Raw genomic sequence first — 18,815 nt, forward strand, 5'->3', positions numbered from 1 at the left:
TTGCGGAGCACAGGCTCCGGACGCGCAGGCTCAGCGGCCATGGCTCACGGGCCCAGCTGCTCCGCGGCATGTGGGATCTTCCCGGACCGGGGCACGAACCCGTGTCCCCTGCATCGGCAGGCGGACTCTCAACCACTGCGCCACCAGGGAAGCCCAAAAGCAATGTTCTTATTCTACTGCAACTGTTTCTCTGACACGACCACTCGCTCCCCACTCGACACCCCACTCACTGAGGGTGGCAGCTATGTCTTTTCATGTTTAGTGTTTCTGTTCTCTGCCTCTGTCTTGGTGTTGGCATAGTAAGTGCTCAGCTGATACTTGTTGGGTGAAGGAGCCAAGGAGAGGCCACACTTAGTCACTCACAACCCAGTGCGCCCTGGTCCTCCCCAGCTAACTCCCCGCTGTCCTGAAGGAAGTTTTGAAGGGAGGGGCCTGGGGTAGGGGGCAGAGAGGTGGATGGAGGCTGTGGGCCTGGGGTCCGCAGACCTTGACCTTGGGCACGCTCCTAAACAAAGCTCTTGGACCCTCATGTCTCTTGAAAGAGGTTGCCCATCGTGTGGTCTGAGCAGGACATCTGTGCTGTATTCTAGGGAGGGGAGCTGGTGGCACTGGTTAGAGGAGCAAACGCCCCGCTGCTGCAGAAAACCATCCTAGAGCAGCTGCAGGCTGAAAAGAGGGTGCTGGCCGAAGGCAGAGAACGGAGAGTGGTAAGCGGCCAGCTCACAAGTGTCTCCCAGGCCAGGCCAGCAGGTCCCTTCCCTGCCCCGCCAATGTCCTCACTGTCCTTGGAAAGCTGCATTAAATGCCTGCGCTGGCTGGGGGCCTCTGAGGGCTCAGGGGAGGGTGCAAGTCCCACTAGGAAATCTTCTTTGAAGTGGTCCCCTTCATCCAGAACACTTTAACGTCTTTTATCCATTTCCCTTTCATCCCCACTGCATCTCTTTTTGCGGTACGCGGGCCTCTCACCGCTGTGGCCTCTCTCGCTGCGGAGCACAGGCTCCGGCCGCGCAGGCACAGCGGCCATGGCTCACGGGCCCAGCCGCTCCGCGGCATGTGGGATCTTCGCGGACCGGGGCACGAACCCGCGTCCCCTGCATCGGCAGGAGGACTCTCAACCTCTGCGCCACCAGGGAAGCCCCCCCCACCCCGCATCTCTTAACAGGGTTTCTGGAACCCTGACAACGAATTCAGAAATGGACATGAAGTTCCGAATCCAGTAGTGGGTACAAGGAGTCAGCCTCAGGGGGACATCTCTCCTGGTGGCCTGCCCTCCCTTCTCATTCCTGAGTTTGACTTGTGATCCCAGAGGGTTCATTTCTTTAACTAGAAAGGGGTCATTACCTTGAGAAACAGGATCAGCACTGCTTGTGATTTTGGTAAATTACTTCCAGGACAACATGGACTGCGAGTTTTTCACAAAAAACTGGCAGCCTTTGAAAACCGACACACCTTGGGTAGAAAGAAGTATTTCCTGGTGCCCTGAGCAGCTGCCAAATGAGCCTTAACATTATTCCATGTTCGCTGTTCAAGTTTTCACATTCAGTTCCAAAGAGCAAAGCCCTGTTTTCATGGAATGGATTGGAATCAAATCCTATTTGCTCCCCAGAAAACTGGCATTTTTTCCCCAAGAAAGAAAATCACAGACGCTTGTACCTGCTCCACAGATAAATGATCTCTCTCTGTACTACCTGCACTGTGTAGCCAGTTGCTTACTATTTACTTGCATTTCAATTCTTACTTTGTCTTCTTGACAACTCTCTATTTCATCTTTCTTTTTCCTTAGTTTCTACCTGATGCTCGTGGAAACAGGCAGACTCTAAACCTTAAGATCAGCATGGATTTCCTAGTCCTCGATCGCCCTCCCTCCCCCGCTCCCTACCACCCAACTACTCAAGAGGTTCTTGAAAAGTTTCCAAGGCTGATAATCTTGACCCTCTTCTTCTGCTCTGCATTTAGGACCTTGACCTATTCTGCTTCTGCTGCTTTTTGAAGGTCTTTGTGGAGTTTTAATGCGCTAACTACTTAACTGTCCATGACCAATTTGTACTAGATTAAAGATGAGGCTCTTTCTGATGAAGATGAATGCTTTTCCCACAAAAAGGAAGATGGTGATGATGAGGATGCGGGTGAGTACAGAACCAACAAGCACGGCAAGAAGGCAGAGCAGACTCGGATTTGATGTGTGTGTGTTTTTTTTTTAAGTAATTAGTTTATTTTTGGCTGTGTTGGGTCTTTGCTGCTGGGCGCAGGCTTTCTCTAGTTGAGGCGAGCGGGGGCTACTCTTTGTTGCGGTGCGCGGGCTCTAGGCACGCGGGCTTCAGTAGTTGTGGCACGTGGGCTCAGTAGTTGTGGCTTGCGGGCTCTAGAGCACAGGCTCAGTAGTTGTGGCGCCCAGGCTTAGTTGCTCGGCGGCATGTGGGATCTTCCCGGACCAGGGCTCGAACCCGCGTCCCCTTCATTGGCAGGCGGATTCTTAACCACTGCGCTACCAAGGAAGCCCTGATGTGTGTTTTTTATTTTTTAATTTTTTTTGGCCTCACTGCACGTCATGTGGGATCTCAGTTCCCCCGCCATGGATCGAACCTGCGCCCCCTCTGCTGGAAGCACGGAGTCTTAACCACTGGACCACCAGGGAAGTCCCTGATGTGTCTTTAAAAAATATATGAGTAATCAGTTTATTGAGCGATCTGAACTCTGGGAAGATAACCCATAAAATGTTTTGTCTCCCATCACCGGACTTCAAACATACTGTGTTAAGTGTCCCTCACTGCCCTTAAATGGCATCTTGGGCACCTTTCACAGCTTTCTGATCATGTTCAGTTATAATAACTGTGAGTTTCATGGCAATTTCTGGGCATCAGGAAAGGCTCCCTTAGTAAAATGGAGGGAGTGACGCTAATAAGGTAAAGTAATGATGCTGGTGTTCCCTTAGTCCTTATTTGAGCTAAAGAGTTTGAGCTTCTTGCACCTTTTTTTCTGAAGTGTCAGAAAGTCAGCTGTACTGAACCCCTTCCCTCCCCGCAGCCCTGCACCCTCTTCCACTTATGCCCCAAGTATTAACCCATGGATTTTACACTCCTGAGCATTGCTGTTCTTCCTGACCCTTTAATATGAGAAGAACACCTTGATCTGACAGTGGGAAGACAAGTCAGAGGTTAGAGAGGCTGCTGTTGGCAAGGTGCCTCCTGATGGTCCCTGAGACACCAGGGGAAACCAGGATGCAGCTCAAGAACCGAGCTGGAGAGAGAAGGAAGTTCTGATTACTCCCTGAAATAGAAACGCTGCTTATTCACGTGTGCGTGACGGGACGTTCCGAGTTGGATCCTAACAAGGGCAGAGGCACAGTTTAGGAGAGCAAGAAACGTCACGCGCGAAAAGGAGATCAGCGACTTGGCTTCTGCAGGAAACGTTTGTTGTCTCCTTTTTTCCCTTCCCCATTATTTCCTCCCAAATCAGGTCTCTCCACCTAGAAAACTACCCAAAGCCTACCCTTGCCCTTGGCCTTCCTCTCCCCCGAGCCTAGCTTCCTGAAGGTGGTCCACACTCCTTGGGCCACCCTCTCCTCCCCCCCTGCCCCCTTGCCGCTCCCCAAGGCTCCAGTGACCGACCTTCTTGGTGCCAAATCCAGAAGGCAGTTTCCAGCCGTAGCCTGTGGCATCCTTCTGTGGGCTTGGTTGATGTCCCCAGCGTCTTCCTACCCAAAGCCCTCTTCTCGTCTGGTGTCTGAGATGTCGAGACCTTTCTCGTTTTCCTTCTTGTTTTCTCTGGCCTCTCCGCCACCTCCCCTTCCTTGGCTTCTTTTCTTCTGCTCCCTTTTCAGGCTGGAGTTCTCAGGGCCCCATTTCTCACCCTATACCTCTAGGCGGTCTCATTAATCGGTCAATTTATAAGGGGATTTATTGTTAAGAGTCCCTTAAAGTCCAAGTGTTCACAGGATGTTAGAAATAGTGCTCACGGAATAATGAATGGACTGGCTTGCTTAAAATGATTCACACCTTTGCAGTCCAAATTTTTTAGATTTTTCAAAGTAGGAGGCCCTCCTCAGCTGCAGATACTGTCATGTTACAACACAACTGATATAAAAGTTGAAAAGAGAAAATAGGCCGTGGGGGGATACAGAGTCTGTGGAGAGTGTAGGTAGCTCACCAAGGCCAAGTCCATACAAACGGGAGTCTGACAGGGATGGGATTGTGCCCAGACGCAGGGCTCCCCACGGCGTCTGTGGGCCTGAGTGGTGGACGGCGGCCACGCGGCACCTTCCTCATCTCCACCGCTGCTTGGACCTATGGACACGGCCCACCAGTAGACTGGCCAGTGATCTATGACTGGTGCCTGGGCTCCAAACAATGAGCTGGCCAATTCTCAGGAGAGTGTGAACAGAGACAGAGGAGACTGAAGGCGCAGTTTGGTAGAACGTGCTGGCCCTGAACAGTCATGCCGACTCGGGGCCTGGTGCAGCTACTACCGACCACATGCCGGGAAAGGCAAAAAGGCACACCGAGAGGAGAACATGGTCGGCAGCAGTTAGAGGTCAAGACTCACGACAGGGTGACAGGAAGGGACAAGAGCCGACTCTTTCGGTTGTTTCTGGTTTTTGTTCCTGAGTTGTCTTTGACCTCCTCCCCCATCTCCCATCCTCTCCTCCCTCCCCACGCCCTCCCTCCCAGGTTCATGTCCCTTGCAGCCAGGCTGAGGTTGGGGTCTGGAGCCAGACCCCTGCATCCACTAGAGTCTAGGTCTGCACCAGCACAGCCAAGAGGCCAGGGGAGGGAAGCCGGGGGCTGCGTGCGGGGCTGCACGTCCCTGCGGAGGGGCTCCCGAGAGCCCAGCATCTGACAGCACCATCGCCGGCTTGTTGCAGTGTCATCAGAGAAGGCCTGCACCTTGGCAGTCATTAAACCAGATGCGGTGGTCCATGGGAAGACGGATGAGATTATCATGAAGGTGAGAGAGACAACGCTTACCTTACAGACTATCCTCATGCCTCCTCTGGTGGAAAAACAGGGGTGGAGCATTGTGTAGCAGTGTCCTAGGGGGAAAGAAGGCTTTTAAGGAGTTTTAATTAAAATTCCATTTAAGTAACTTACAATTTTTAAATCGACTTGGAGGATGAGGGTCTCCACTGCTTTTAATGTTGCCTTTTCTGTCATCTTTTACTCTCAACACATTGAAATGTGAATTTGGGTTTGCTTTACCCTTTTAGAATATATATATATATATATATATCTCCTACAGATCCAGGAAGCTGGCTTTGACATTTTAACAAATGAAGAGAGAACCATGACAGAAGCAGAAATGCGACTTTTCTACCAACACAGAGCTGGAGAGGTCAGCTTCTCTGCTTCCACTTATCCAAAACACTCTCATTTCTTTCTCTTTCTCCAACATTGTGTTTATAGATTGCTATTAGTTTGGGAGAAAATAGAGTATTATGAAGAACAAGAATATGAACAGCAAGTGAGCCATGAACTTGCTCTCTGAATAATAATTACGGGCTGCATCAGGGAGACATTCTTTGGTAGCAAGGATGAGAGTCTGACTCCAACTTAAGGGATGAAATAAGGAATTTATCGGAGGGATACCCCATGACTCCCAGAACTGAAGAGAGTTGAAGGAGTTGCATAAGAAGCTGTGGGGAGAAGAAGAAGCAAGGCAGGGGTAGGGCTCTCAGGGGCAAAACCTCGCGGACAGCCACTTTGGGTGCTGCTGTTGGGGGGCTCAGATCCAGCCACTTTCCATCTGCTTTTGCTTGTGACTCACCCACTTGGGAGGGAGGGTATCGGTGAGCGAGCCCGGGCTCCACCTCTCAGGTGAGGGGGTGTGTATGTGGAGGGGTGGATAGGCATTGTGGTTGTCAGCTGGACTAGGACCAAGTGAAATGGGGAAGGGTTTCTCCCCAAAGGAAGCCTGAGTACCGCTACTTGAAGAAGGGGGAAGGCTTGCACAAAGCCTCAACTGCATCCCCTGGTTATCCAGCACCCACGTGATTTCCATATTTGTGGTCTTCTCAATGCTCCCACCTAACTTATTATCTCATGTTGAACCCCAAGGGAGTCAACTCGAAGCCTCATCTTCCTGCCTTTAACTTATATCTGGGTGTGGTTAGGCCCCCCGCCTCCCCGGGGCCCTCCACGGGCATGCAGGCCGGTGGCAAGGCCGCTCACTGACGCTCTCCCATCCTGTGGGTGGGATGGGCCTGCCGGCCCTCTGCAGGCCCTGGGGCCCCTGCCCTGGCTCACCGTCTTCCCTCCCTGTGCTAGGAGGCATTTGAGAAGCTGGTACATCACATGTGCAGTGGACCGAGCCACCTCCTGATCCTCACAAGGACTGAGGGCACCGAGGATGTGGTCACCGCCTGGCAAACCCTCATGGGACCCTGTGACCCCAATGTGGCAAGGAGGGAGCAGCCTGACAGGTGATGTCACCAGCTGTGGTCCTTGCATCCATCTCAAAACCTGCATCCAAGGAAGCTGAGAGCCCTGATCGAGGTTCAGCCCAGAACCATGGGTAACACAGAAGGCTCTCCGATGGCCATGAAGCTCCCTCTTTGTCATACATTAGGGGAGTCCCTGACCTCCCTGTTATGTATTTGAGGAGGCCCTGACATCCTCTCCCTCTGATCCAGCCCCCAGCTCTTCACGGGGCACCTCCTTGCTGCCTCTTTCCCTCTTCTGAAGGCTGCAGCTGGGTCCTCACTGTTCTCTCTGCAGCCAAAGGGTCCCGTCGCGTGGTCCCAGAGCCACCTGCAACTCTCACCCAGGAAATACAGATTCCAGAGCCCCACCCAGGTCTACCAAGTCAGAGACTCTGGGTGAGGCCTAGGAATGTGCAGTGTAGACTCACCCTCTCAACCCCCATCCCCTACTCCCTACCCAAGGTGTCCTGAGGCCCCCTAGAGTCTGAGCACTCTGTTCTGCGCACAGCACTAGGCTGCCTTGCTCTGCTCCCTGGCCCTGTGTGAATATTTAGCCTGGCACCACCAATGCCCAATCCACTGTGTCTTGCCTTTGAAGCCGAGAGAGGCCTCACCAACAGGAAAGAAATTAGCAAGAGACTAAGTAACTGCAGTTTTTACTGTGACACAACAGTTGTAGGGGGCCGGGAACATTCATATATGAGGCAGCCTGGGCTGATGAAGGACAGCCCAGGGTTCAGATCTTAAGTTTTCTGAGCCTCAGTTCTCTCATCTATAAAAGGGGGATATGAGCACCTGCCGGGGGAGGCTGTACAGTGCTGTGGTTTAGAGCACCGACCTTAGAATCTCTTCTTCCTCTTACTGACTGTGTGACCCTGGGTCATCCATGCTTCAATTCTTCTGCTTTAGTTTCCTCATCTGGAAAATGGGAACTATAATAGGATAGGACCTGCCTCCGATTAAGAGAGAGAGAAAGAGAAAGAGAGAGAGAGAAGTTAGAACATTGTTTGACATACGGGAAGTCCTAGCAATATTAGTATTATCTTAGGGGACCTTGGGGGATTAACTATGCCAACCTGTACCAAGCCCTCGGCAGGGTGCTAGCCTAGCCCCCGTAGTAACAGCAATAAAATAGCAGCTCCTGGGCTCACACCATAACTCATGCATATTTAAACTGGGGATCATGACAGAGTCTCCCTCACAGGGTTGCCGCACAAATGAAATGAGATCAGGTATGTTAAGCACTGGCAACGTGCCCAGAACACCGCGGCTACTATCATCCTTGCTGCTGTTCCTGGCGTTTCCAGCAGAGAAAGCCATGTCACAGAAATGCCAGCTGCTGATTGGTAGCTGGTGGCCATGTTGCCAGAGAGCAAAACATTTCTTTTCAAATGAGACGATCGTTTCTTGTACGTTTTGCATGCTCCCAGTCTCCGGGCTCAGTATGGCACAGAAATGCCCTTTAATGCGGTCCATGGAAGCCGGGACTCGGAAGACGCCCGCCGGGAACTGGCACTGCTCTTCCCCAGTTTTAAGTTTTCAGACCAGGTTCCGGAAGCCCCTCTGGGTAAGTCATCCAGGCAGATCTGGTCTGTATTAAATCTGCAGCGGGGATGGGGGGGCGGGTACTGACAGCAACTATGTGGTAACCAAGTCCTCCCTCTACTAAGGGCCTGCTGGGGAAACCGGGCCCATTAAGTAACTTTAGCGGCAGTCCTGCTCTATTGTGTTTTCAGAGGAACAGTTTTGCTTTTTCATTACATTTTTGGCTGCATTTTTACTTTGAAGCCAAACTCTCGTTACAAAGTTACTTTGCATTCTCCTGAGGAAACCACCGGGAAAATGTAACTAACTTTCCGGAAGCCCACTTCCGCGGCAGAGGCCAGATGCCATTCCCTCACTTGCTCTGTGCTCCACGTGCCCCATCAAGCCCTTGGTGGGGTCGCCGAGAAGCAGAGGGCTTCACAGAAGGACCCTCTGCCCGTCGCTGCGGTGGCTCTCGTATCCCTCAGACCCCACATTTTGGGAGAAGCGTGCTGGGTCATCCCCACCTCCAAATCTGGGTGAGAAACCCACGGGGCTCAGAGTGCACGTGACTCACCCCGCTCCACGAGTGGAAGAACCAGACCCGGCCCGTGGTGCTCCTGCCACCGTGTTGCACGGCTCTGGGTTGAGCCTGAAGTGAGCTGGAAGGGGCCAGGGGGTGAACATCCTGGGAAAAGCAAAGGATGTGACGGGGGGGCATTCTTGGGAGAAGGTTGCCTGCAGATCTGAAACGGTAATAACCTCCGTGTGCCTAAATGTTTGGGTTTTAACCAGTCGGTTTACCCAAATGTTTGACATGTTCGTCATGGTCTCTTCAAGATTTGAATCCAACCAAGAATAGGTGGTTGGAGGGCGAGGAGAGGACGGGCGGGAGCTGCCCCCTGCTGGCCCTCGTTTAATCCTGCTGCCTGCTGCCAACCGAGGGACAAGCTGGGAGTGTGAAGGAGTTTAGGGGGCTGAGAAATCCTGGGAAGTGTGGCTCTGTGTGGACCAGAGACCCAAGTCTGAACATCCAAGTGCGTGTGGTGGTTCTCCAAAGCCATCCTCCGTGGGAAGAACTCTCACTCTGGTGTGGGCGGCACGGCTCTCCTCTGGGGGCCGTCCCTCAGGGAGAGCCCACGACGACGTGTTTCCTTATGTGTCCAGGGTCCTGTGACATCTTCATCCTTTTGGAGGGGGGGGTGACTCTGGGAAAGGAGGAGAGCGAACTGGCTGGGCACCACTCATCGGGGCCATCGGGGAGAAGTGTTGGGAGATCGTGAGCCTGACTTTTTGGCCTCAGGTGAAAGTGAGCAAAGGGAACAATTCCAGAAGGGTCTGAGCCTAGACCACACCTGGGAGTCAGTGCACAGCTTCCTGCGGGGATGACTTTGAAGCGGCCCTCGTTGGGGTGTGGTGTTCTGCCCCTTTGTCTGACATGTATGTTGTGCCTTCTCAGTTGTCAGGAGCAGAGTGTGCTTTCCACGTACCCAGCACTTCTTCTGGGCCCTGGAGACAGAATCCTGGCTCCACTATGTATTAGCTGAATAGCCTCGGGAAAGTTACTTCCCTTTTTGGACCTCAGTTTCCTCATTTGTGAAATGGAGATAATGAGAGGCCCATTATAGCCCCATAATAATCATCTTCCTCAGAGGGCTCTTGTGAAGATGAAAGGAGACAAAGCACGGTGAAGCCCTTAGCCCGGGGCCTGACACACATCAAGTGCTCAACCAATGTCACTTCCTCTCCTAATTTTTTCCGAGTCCCTAACACACATATTAGGACCTCTCTTTGCTGCTCCGTCCACCCTGACTCAGCCCTAACTTCACCGTCTGTGATGTACTTAGATTTCCCCTTTCCGCTGTTCCTCTGTGGACAGTTTGGGGACAGGGCTGCTGTAAGAAGTCCTACAGCATGCCTGTTGTCCCACAGGCCTTGAGGCCAAAGGAGAGGGCCCCGGTGAGGCGCTGTGCTCCCCCGAGGACGTGGACAAGGCGGCCTGCGACCAGGGTGAGGCCGTGAGATGAAGCGTCAGTACGTTCCTGTCTGCTGCACGTAAGGAAACCTCCAGAACCGAAACTTCCTCTTTTGAGCACCAGTACTTTTTTGGTTTAGTTATTGTTCATGAATAAAAATAATAGTATCCACTTTCCTGCCTTATTAAACAGTAGGAATACGGAACATGTACCTTTTCTTTGGCCATCTCTGGGATTTTAGAAAATAAATGGACATCAGTCATTGAACTCTATGATGCAGTGTCATCTCAGGGGATGCTGAGTTACAGAGGACAGTGTTTCCCGGTAATAAATCTACGTTATGGATGAAACCATTTTAGAACTTAACTTGGTGACAATGGACTTGAAAATAGTGCAACGAGACTGAATGTGACACTTCAGGGCTTACTGACGTGGTGGCAGAAATAAATCAGCTTTAAATCTTCATGCTGCCCACCCAGGCCACAAGGGTAGTCCTGGAATATGCCAGATTCATCTCCACGAATCAGGGCATGTTCAGAAAGCAAGGCTTGGGGGTTACATTTGGGACCAGGGCTCATCTAATTTTCTTGATGCCCCCCCCTTCCCCCATTTCTTTGGTTTCTGGTTTTGGCTAAAGCCTAACTTTAAAACCTGAGCGCTCCTAGTGGTGGCGCCCCCTTTCACTATTGCCTGGTTTAGCTGTCCCTCCATGGGACACAGGTTTTCAGTAACTAGCATTACCCCTGTGAAGAGTAACATGCCAGCTACTCTCTTACCGGTTTGCTCTTTGGTTTATTTGTAAATTCACTGAGCCCAGGCATACTCTTTCCCCTCTGACTGAGGAAAAGGCTGTGTTCTTCTACACCACGAGGCAAATGGCAGAGATTTCCTTCCCATCTGCTGGTTTTCTCCAGGGGGCTTCATGCTTAGGACTTGAAGAAGCTCTTCAAATGGGCAGTTAGCTCCCACAAGACTGTCCTTTACGGATGCACTACTCTTTCCTCCAGCCTGTAGCATGAGGCCCTCCGTGCTGGCACCGGGGACAGGATGAGTCAGGCTGCAGAAGGTGGGGACACCGGGTGGCCTGAGACAGCGGGTGGGTGGCTGCACTTCCCATGACCTTGTGTCACCTCCAGATGGAAACACGCCTGCCCGCCGTGCTCAGCGCATCGGCACAGGCCTCTGTGAGAAACACCCGGCGGGGCCCTCCCTGACAGAATCCGTCAGGAGAGTTGAATCTACTGTTCCAGGTTCCCAGGCACATGGCCCACCATGGGGCTGTGCTCTTCCCTTTGTGAGTGGCCTCGAGACGGGGACTCGGTTGGCCTGTGTTCACCTCAGAGCTGGCAATAGAGCCCGACGCCTGGTCTTCCACACCACAGGTGCTGTGTGGCTCTGAATGAGCTGCTTGGGGTACACCCAGCTGACAGCTATCTAGTCTCCCCAGAAGCTGGGAAGCCGAACTCCCATCGCTGGAGAGATGAGAGGTGATAAATGGAGTGACCAAGGCCTCTGAAAGCAGGGGACAGAGAAGAGCACGTGGGGGAACTGGCCCGCGTGTGCTGGTGTCTGTGATGACCTTTCAGCCTCCCCAGGAAGCGGCTGGGGGCGGCAGGGCTGGGACGGCGAAAGCAGGAGGGACGCTAGGTGATAGGGCTGGGGTGGGAGGTGTGATGACACGCTCCTTCTTTCTATTGCACGGTAGGGCGCTTCTTTTCTCAGAGTCCAGAAGGTTCCTGGCGGAAGGAATGGGGCTAGGGCAGAGGGGGAGGAAGAGAAGTGCTGTGTGGCTCTGAATGAACTGCTGGGGGTACACCCAGCTGGCAGCCATCTGGAGGAAGGCTGAAATGTCTGCTCACTGTCTGAGGACGGAACTCCTTGGCAGAGACCCTGGGCCTGCAGGATGGGCGCCATTTTTTAGGCGTTAAGGCTTCTCCTGGGTGTGAGCGCCTGACAGGGTGGAGTTCAGGCCTAGCCCCACGAAGTGAAGGATGCGGCTTGACTGGCTCAGGCCCTCCACTCAGCCAGGGCTGCAGGGAGAGACGGAGGAAGGTGGCTCGGTGGGTCCCAGTGTGGCCTTGGCGGGGGCTCCCTCCGCTTTCCCTGAGGCCAGGTCATGGGACAAAACTTCCCTCGTGCTGGGAACTGACACATACCTCCCTGCCCAGCAACCAGGGAAGGTCAGTGCAAAGGAGCAGGACTGGGAAAGCACCAGCCCCTATCCCAGGTGGCGAGGGGTCCGGAACCTCCCCGTCGGCTCTCCAGCAGGATCTGGGGTCAGTCCCCTCTTCCCAGGCCTCGCTTCCAAGTTTCCCCTGTGGCGGGGGAATCGCCTCACCATCTTCCCCCCACGCTCTAGGGCAGGCGCCCTTGGTTCTCTCTCCAGTTCTAGTGAGGCCAAGAGACAGGAGGTGCGTCCCTACATTTCAGAGACGGGGAAGAGAAGGCGGTGCCCAGTAAATGCAGGGCGCCTGTGCAGACGGTCATTTGCCAAGCTCTGGGCCTGAGTCCAGTGGGTGGTGGCAGGGGAGGAGTGGCATAGGACGGAGGGGGGAGTCCTGGTGGCTGGAAGCGGCCACCTGTAAAGACCAGGAAGAGGGGGCTGCAGACCACTGCAGAGGCCCCCGGAAGCTGCAGTTACCCTAGGGCGCTGGCTCCCACTCTGAAATGCAAAGTCACTTCCCAGCCTCTCATTCACCAAGAATCGCAGGTTCCGAAAGCCAGTACACATCATCTTCTAATGTTTCCTAATGTTCTAGGTATTTGGAAAACAGACTCCTTTTTTAGAAGTTGCCATGCTTTTTTCTTGGCTTTTATTAGCATGTGTTAAAATCATATTATCCAAACACTACCAGAAGAACATGTATTGTTCTGCATAAAGTGCTTAAGGAAAAAAATGCAACTTATTAAATTGGACATTCTTTTCTAGTTCATAAATTTTGGGTTACAATCAGGGCACAAAAGGAGAAACAGAATGCAGTATTAGAGAGAGCGAGAAGCTTAGTTAAGAACTTGGGTGGAAACACAAGACCACGTCCCATTCCTCCCACTTCCTTGCTGACTGAACACTGCACCTGCATAAAGCAGCAAACAGCTTTGTTTTAATAAATACATTTTCCTTCATTCAACTCAGAAAAGTTAATCATCGTAAAGCACTTTTTCTTTGACCATCTGTTTATAGCCACAGGCAAGATTTATCCACAGAGTTTAAGTGTGAAAGTGTCATTTCATTGGGCTTTCCACTTTCCAATGCTATCTGGGTTCAAGATTGTCTCAGCAATTCATTATTGGTTCATTTATATTTACCTGGTACTTTAAATACCAACTCTATAGTGTTTTGTGTTACAAATGCCAACCAAGGATATCTTCCCGGTACTAGAAATGTCAATGAGTGGGCCTAAATAAGGCTTTTTCCCCAATACACTCCATTTTCTTTAAACTGGCTTCTGCACATTAGCACTCTGATGGTTGCACAAAACCCAAGTTCCTGTTGTGACAGATTTTTAAATCGGTAATGTTCTGAAAAAATAACAACTTGGAAATCTCTGTGTTTGAATCTTGGGTGGGTCGTGTTGAGAACAGAAAAAAAAAACGGCATTAAATACACTTTAAAAACATTCATTTGCAATCAAACATATTTAACTCTTACAGGGAAGGAGCAGGTTGGTGATGGGGTGCCCCGTCGGGAGCGGCTGGTGGGCTGGGGAACCCATCGGGTGCACGCACTCACGGCAAGCTTCTGGGCCGCAGACCTCGCTGCCTGGCCGCGATGCCTTTGAACTTCGCAGAGCAAAGGGAAAAGCGAGGCTGGTTGTACCTTCAAACAGTCAAGAGCAACCTCGCTGAGTTCACCTTGAAGCGGACCCAGAAGTTGGAGCGTGTGTCAAGCTGAGGGCTGTCGAAGGGCTAAGCAGTCGTGGCTGGAAAAGGCGGTCATCTGCGGTCCTCCTGGGGAGACCCCCTTCCCTCCTCTCAAACGTCAGTGCTTTGGGCTTCATGCAGGAAAAAATCTTAGCCGCATCGCTTACTAAAATTTCCATCTCATTTTACAAAAGCACACTGAATAGCAGTCCTGAGTGACAAGTATATAGAATTTGCTGAGTATAGCCAAGAGAAAAACAGCTTTCTAAACTATCCTGTTCTTTGCTTCTTCCTACAGATGCGTCTGTAGGACGTTCTTTAGTTTCACAGTGATATATGCTGTTTCAGGAAGCACAAGGTGATCGGACTTTGTTTCCACGAAGTGATGACCTACTTTAGTTGGAGCTTAAGGTTCCATGACTGGTTCTAAATCCTGCCATATATTTGCTACACCAGTGACAGGGTTTAGGGCAGTTGGGAGGCTCTCGGTGCCCAGTTCCTGCCAAGCATAGCCCACCAGTCATGGCTGGGCTTTCACTATCAGTAGTTATACTTCCCTCTGATGTTTCAAAAAAACCTATGGTGTATTTGTCGCCTCACTCCACTCCACCCTGTCCATCTGACTTGGAAGCCTGAGAGCTTATTGAATTAGGCTGAAAAGAGGCTCTGTACCTGCTGATATTGACGGCAGTATAAGATGCTAGCTTACTATTTTGCACAGCACCATATATCGTGCCTGTTATTCAGGCCAACTGTAGCCAACCTTTTCGTTTTGTTTTTTTCTTTTTTTGTTTTTTATAAAGAAAATCTATGTAAGTTGAGGTTCAGAAATGCATATATTTTTTTACTTACAAATATTCATCTGACCAAAATCCAACATAACCTTTATGGAACACTTAACAATCGTTTTGTTTTTAAAATAACATTTCATTCAAACTGTATATAATTCAGTAAAGATTTTTATACAGCAAGCAATGCTTAAACCCTGGAAAATCTGTAGAAAAGAGATTTTCACACAAAATAAGAAAAGAAAACTTTGAGGTATCCCTCACACACACACGTCCATTCATCCTGACCCACGTGCACGCACACACACACACACACACACACACACACACACACACACACACACACAGCCATTCTCACTCACAAAGTGGCTGCAGCATAGGCAAAAAATTGTAGGTCCAAAGGAAAATAATTGATTGTTCTAATAAAGAGTCCAGGTAGCTCAGAAAGAAACAAAACAAAACACAATAGTCCTCTGAGGAAATTGCTACCTCAAAAAAATGTTCTCAAGGTGAATTTAAGATCTAAGCCTACCAAATTGCTTTTGCAAAACAGCTCCCTGCAGTCCAAGGTGACTTGTGCAAATAGAAGGAATCAAATGAGGCTAGTTCCTGTACTTCCTTTAACAAGGATGTGGGATGCTCACAGGCGCCCAGGGCGTTCCCATCACGCCAGGTACTGCTGCAGTGCCATCTTTGCCCTGCAATCACAAAGTTCCTGTTAGCCGTCATCTCAGAAGTGTAATTAAGGTAAAAAGCCCATGGTTCAAAGATGGTAGCTGGGAAAGTCTAAAAAGGTAGGTCCCCCAAGGGAACCGGGGTAAGCCCAGTGGGACACCTACTGTAAAGGGCAGAGATCTGTGGTCAGCACACACGTCAAACCCATGCTGCCTACATCCTCTTCCTGTGGTCCTGCTCTTGTCCTTATAGCTGCTGCAACCCAGTGACATTCTATAATTTTCCTTTGTCGCTGGCATGTAGTTGTGATGGATCTGGGATTCTTGACTTTCTCCTATTGCCATGCAGGTTTTATCTAGTGCTGCACGACACTGGGGAGGACACTTAGGGTTCTGGGAAGCTAAGAGGAACACTGACCCGGAAAGAGGTGGGTAGGGGCTGATTAGAAGGTGCGTGGGAGGGGCAAAGAGCTCTTGGGATGAGGCTGTCTGGTGGTTCAAATGCCTCAGAACTGAGGAAGGGAGGTTATAATTTTATCCCATTCTTCTCATTATGCCTGATAACACTGACTGATGTGGGATGTGGGTTGTTACAGTGATTAGGGAAAAAGTTAGCTAGCTGGAGAGGAAAAGGTGCCATGTGGGCAATGCCTTAACCTATCCTGATCCTTATTAAAGTGCCTTCCTTTGAGCTGGGACTGAGAAGGCCTCCTTTACTCTCCCATCATGATTTGGTAAAGGCTGCAACTGTGGAAGTTAGGAAGTCAGGTTTTGGCAATGATCTCCCCTTCTAAGTTATGGAAAGAAAAGGTTAAATTTTTCTGTTACTATTAGCTGATGAAAGTATACCAAAGCAGACTGGGCAGCGATAAGCTGGACTCAAGCGCAGTTTCTTTGCTGCAGTAATGGATACAATCTACGGTTTTAAAAAAGAGGTGTGCTAAGGGATATTCTTGCAATTATTTAAGACTCTATAAGGATGATAGTTGTAAATAGTCCAGTTCATCAGAACAGAAAGCTCCATACAGACCACTCCAAGTTATGAGCAAGTTGGGTTCTACAAGATCGTTTTGTTAGGAAATAAGTTTATGAATAATGCCACAGGCTACCTCTTATTGACCATAACTTCACAAACCTGAGGCCGTCTGAGGCTGGGGTGGAGAGGCCTAGTTAGCAATAGCTCCTCATCTGTAAGTGTCCGAAAGTCAAAGGATCACAAAGCCTTAAAGACAAAGAACCTGAAAGATGTTGTCTTTAGGTAACAGACTTTACTATGGTGGGAAAGCCCACGTGAGGGTCTCGATCGAAATTCTGTATTACTCTTTAAAATCGTCAATTCAGACTCCTTCTGGATCTTTCTAAGGGTTTGGCTATATCTGATTATCTCGGACCTCAGAGACTGTGCCCTCATTATCTTTCTGCTATCTATTAATATCTAAGGAGTCTTTCGGATGGTTTTGCAGGCAAGGTCACCTTTCCTCAAATGGACTGAGGTAGAGTAGCTCAGACCTTGACCCTTTTAATGGGGTTTAAGAACTGCTGGACAATGTATGTGCCATAGAAATTGGGGAAACAGTACCAGATTGGTCTAAGCAATGCAGGCCAGGGCTTAAAACTATCCCACTTCATGCTGGTGAGGCCTCTTTCCAGCTCATCCCAGAGATGATTTTAAGCAGAACTATTTTAATTTCTGAACAACACAAGAAAAGAAACCCAGGGAATAGTCTGGCTCTTGGCCAGAAGAGATGGGCTGACAGAGCCTGTCATTTAAGCCAGCAGCTGTTACTACTGCTGTGGAGGTAGACATGAAGGTTCCCATCCTCAAGGTACAGCTCAAATCCCACCTTCAGCATGTGGCCAGCCTTGACTTGCCTTTGATGCAACACTCATCTGAGCAGCAGGTTGGGCTGCAGTTATTCGGGGATTTGCCTTTAACCCACTGGATGGCAAGCTTCAGGGAGGAAGGGGCCCAGCTCTTTGTGCTCCATCTGGCCCAGCCATTCACTTGAGGAACAATTAAACAAGTGCCTCTTCCCTTCTGTGGAGCAGATAAGCAAGCTGATAGCCATAACACCATGTGTTGTGTCCTATGGGAGCACAGAGGGGTCCCTAGCAAGGCCTGGGGGCCAGGGTGCAGAAGGATCCAGCAAGACTTTTCCACGGAGGTGACAACCTGATTTGAGCTTTGAAGGACGGATGGCCATTGTCCAGGCGTTCTCCGCTCTTGCTTTCAGGACACCTATGCGCCCAGGTCTCTGCCTGCCTCACCGGTTGTTCTTCCTGCTCCTTCGCTGGACCTTCTTCATCTTCCCCTAAAGGTGGCGGAGGGGTGTCCCAGAGCATGGTCCTTAGCCCTCCTGTCTTCTCTCCTCTCGTTTATTCTCCCTAAGGGACTTCAGCCAGCTCCAGGGCTTTATATACCATCCCAATTCATATCTTCAGCCCCACTCTCCCGAGTCCCTTGGATATCTAATAGCATCCAAAAGTCAGCACACCAAACAAGAACTCTTGATTCCCCCTACCCCCACCCACTTCTCTTCTATTCCTTACCATCTTGGCAGATGACCATCTTGGTAAACCCTCTATTCAGTTGCTCAGGCTAAAACTCTAGGCATTTTCCTTTCCCCTCTTTCTTTAACATCCTACATCAAACCCAGGGGCAAACCTGTTGGCTCTACCTTTAGGTTGAATCCTGAATCCAACCCCTTCTCAATACTCCCAGCACCACCCCGTCCTCTCTTATCTAACACGACTGTAACAGCCTTTCGCTGGTCTCCCTGCTTCCATTCCTGCCCTACTGAGACTGTTCTCTACACAGCCACCAGAGCCATCTCTTAAAACTTTGAATCAGATACTGTCTCTTCTGCTCAAAACTCTCTAATGACTGACTTCCTGTTAAAATCCGGATAAAAGCCACAGTCTACAAGGCTCTTTAGCTGCCCCCACCGCCTCCTGGGCCCGCTTCTTACCACCCTCCCCCGGCTCATCCCCCAGCCCCACTGGTCTTCCTGCTGTTTCCTGAACATTCAAGCTCGTTCCTGCCTCAGGGCCTTGAACCCACTGTCCCCTGTCTGGAATACTATTCTAAGTATCTGCCTGGAAGACCCTCTCATTTCACCCAGGTCTTTGATCAAATGTCACATCCTTGGAGAGGCTGGGGCTAATCTATACCACAAGAAGCTGTCTTACTCTCCGTTCCCTCACCCTTGCTTATACCATCGTAGTACCTCTCATTATCTGCTATCACAGTACATACTCATTTGCTGATTGTCTGTCTTCTGTACTAGAATGTAAGTAACATGAGGGCAAGGATGTCACCAATTTTATTCACCCTTATATCTCCGATGCCTGAAACGATGCCCGGTAGAGGTTGGTATTAAAAAATATATATATATTTGTTGAATGAATGGGGATTCAGAGGCGAAGGGACTGGGATGGCAAATCAGATGGAACAGAAGGTGTAAATGCCTGAAGGTGTGATACTGTAAGAGGGCAGGTGTGGCTGGAGCACAGGGTGGGCACGGCGGAGGGGGCAGCACAAGGAAGGCAGAGCCAGACCATGGAGCACTCTGAGCCC

At 50.5% G+C, this 18,815-nt stretch overlaps 2 protein-coding genes across 10 annotated transcripts in view; one reads left to right on the forward strand and one right to left on the reverse strand.

Annotated features, from left to right (window-relative positions):
* NME9 (NME/NM23 family member 9) overlaps positions 1-10,086 on the forward strand; it is a 26,980-nt gene extending 16,894 nt beyond the window's left edge. For 3 of the 4 annotated variants that reach the window (XM_028480692.2, XM_028480792.2, XM_028480734.2), the window contains 6 exons: positions 2,051-2,126; positions 4,862-4,944; positions 5,236-5,328; positions 6,261-6,415; positions 7,846-7,982; positions 9,872-10,086. In XM_028480692.2, the coding sequence (XP_028336493.1) occupies positions 2,051-2,126; positions 4,862-4,944; positions 5,236-5,328; positions 6,261-6,415; positions 7,846-7,982; positions 9,872-9,966 (639 nt within the window). In that variant the 3' untranslated portion in view covers positions 9,967-10,086. Of the gene's footprint in view, positions 1-590; positions 708-2,050; positions 2,127-4,861; positions 4,945-5,235; positions 5,329-6,260; positions 6,416-7,845; positions 7,983-9,871 lie in introns of all 4 variants that reach the window. The other variant, XM_007107299.1, reaches the window with a different exon arrangement.
* Positions 10,087-14,447: 4,361 nt separating this feature from the next.
* The window catches only part of ARMC8 (armadillo repeat containing 8), a 102,507-nt gene continuing 98,139 nt past the window's right edge, over positions 14,448-18,815 (reverse strand). For all 6 annotated transcript variants that reach the window (XM_055087437.1, XM_055087487.1, XM_007107295.4 and 3 more), the window contains one exon: positions 14,448-15,262. In XM_055087437.1, coding sequence (XP_054943412.1) covers positions 15,229-15,262 — 34 coding nt within the window. In that variant the 3' untranslated portion in view covers positions 14,448-15,228. The remainder of the gene's footprint in view (positions 15,263-18,815) is intronic.

This window comes from Physeter macrocephalus, chromosome 1, assembly GCF_002837175.3.
Source record: "Physeter macrocephalus isolate SW-GA chromosome 1, ASM283717v5, whole genome shotgun sequence".
Lineage (NCBI taxonomy): Eukaryota > Metazoa > Chordata > Mammalia > Artiodactyla > Physeteridae > Physeter > Physeter macrocephalus.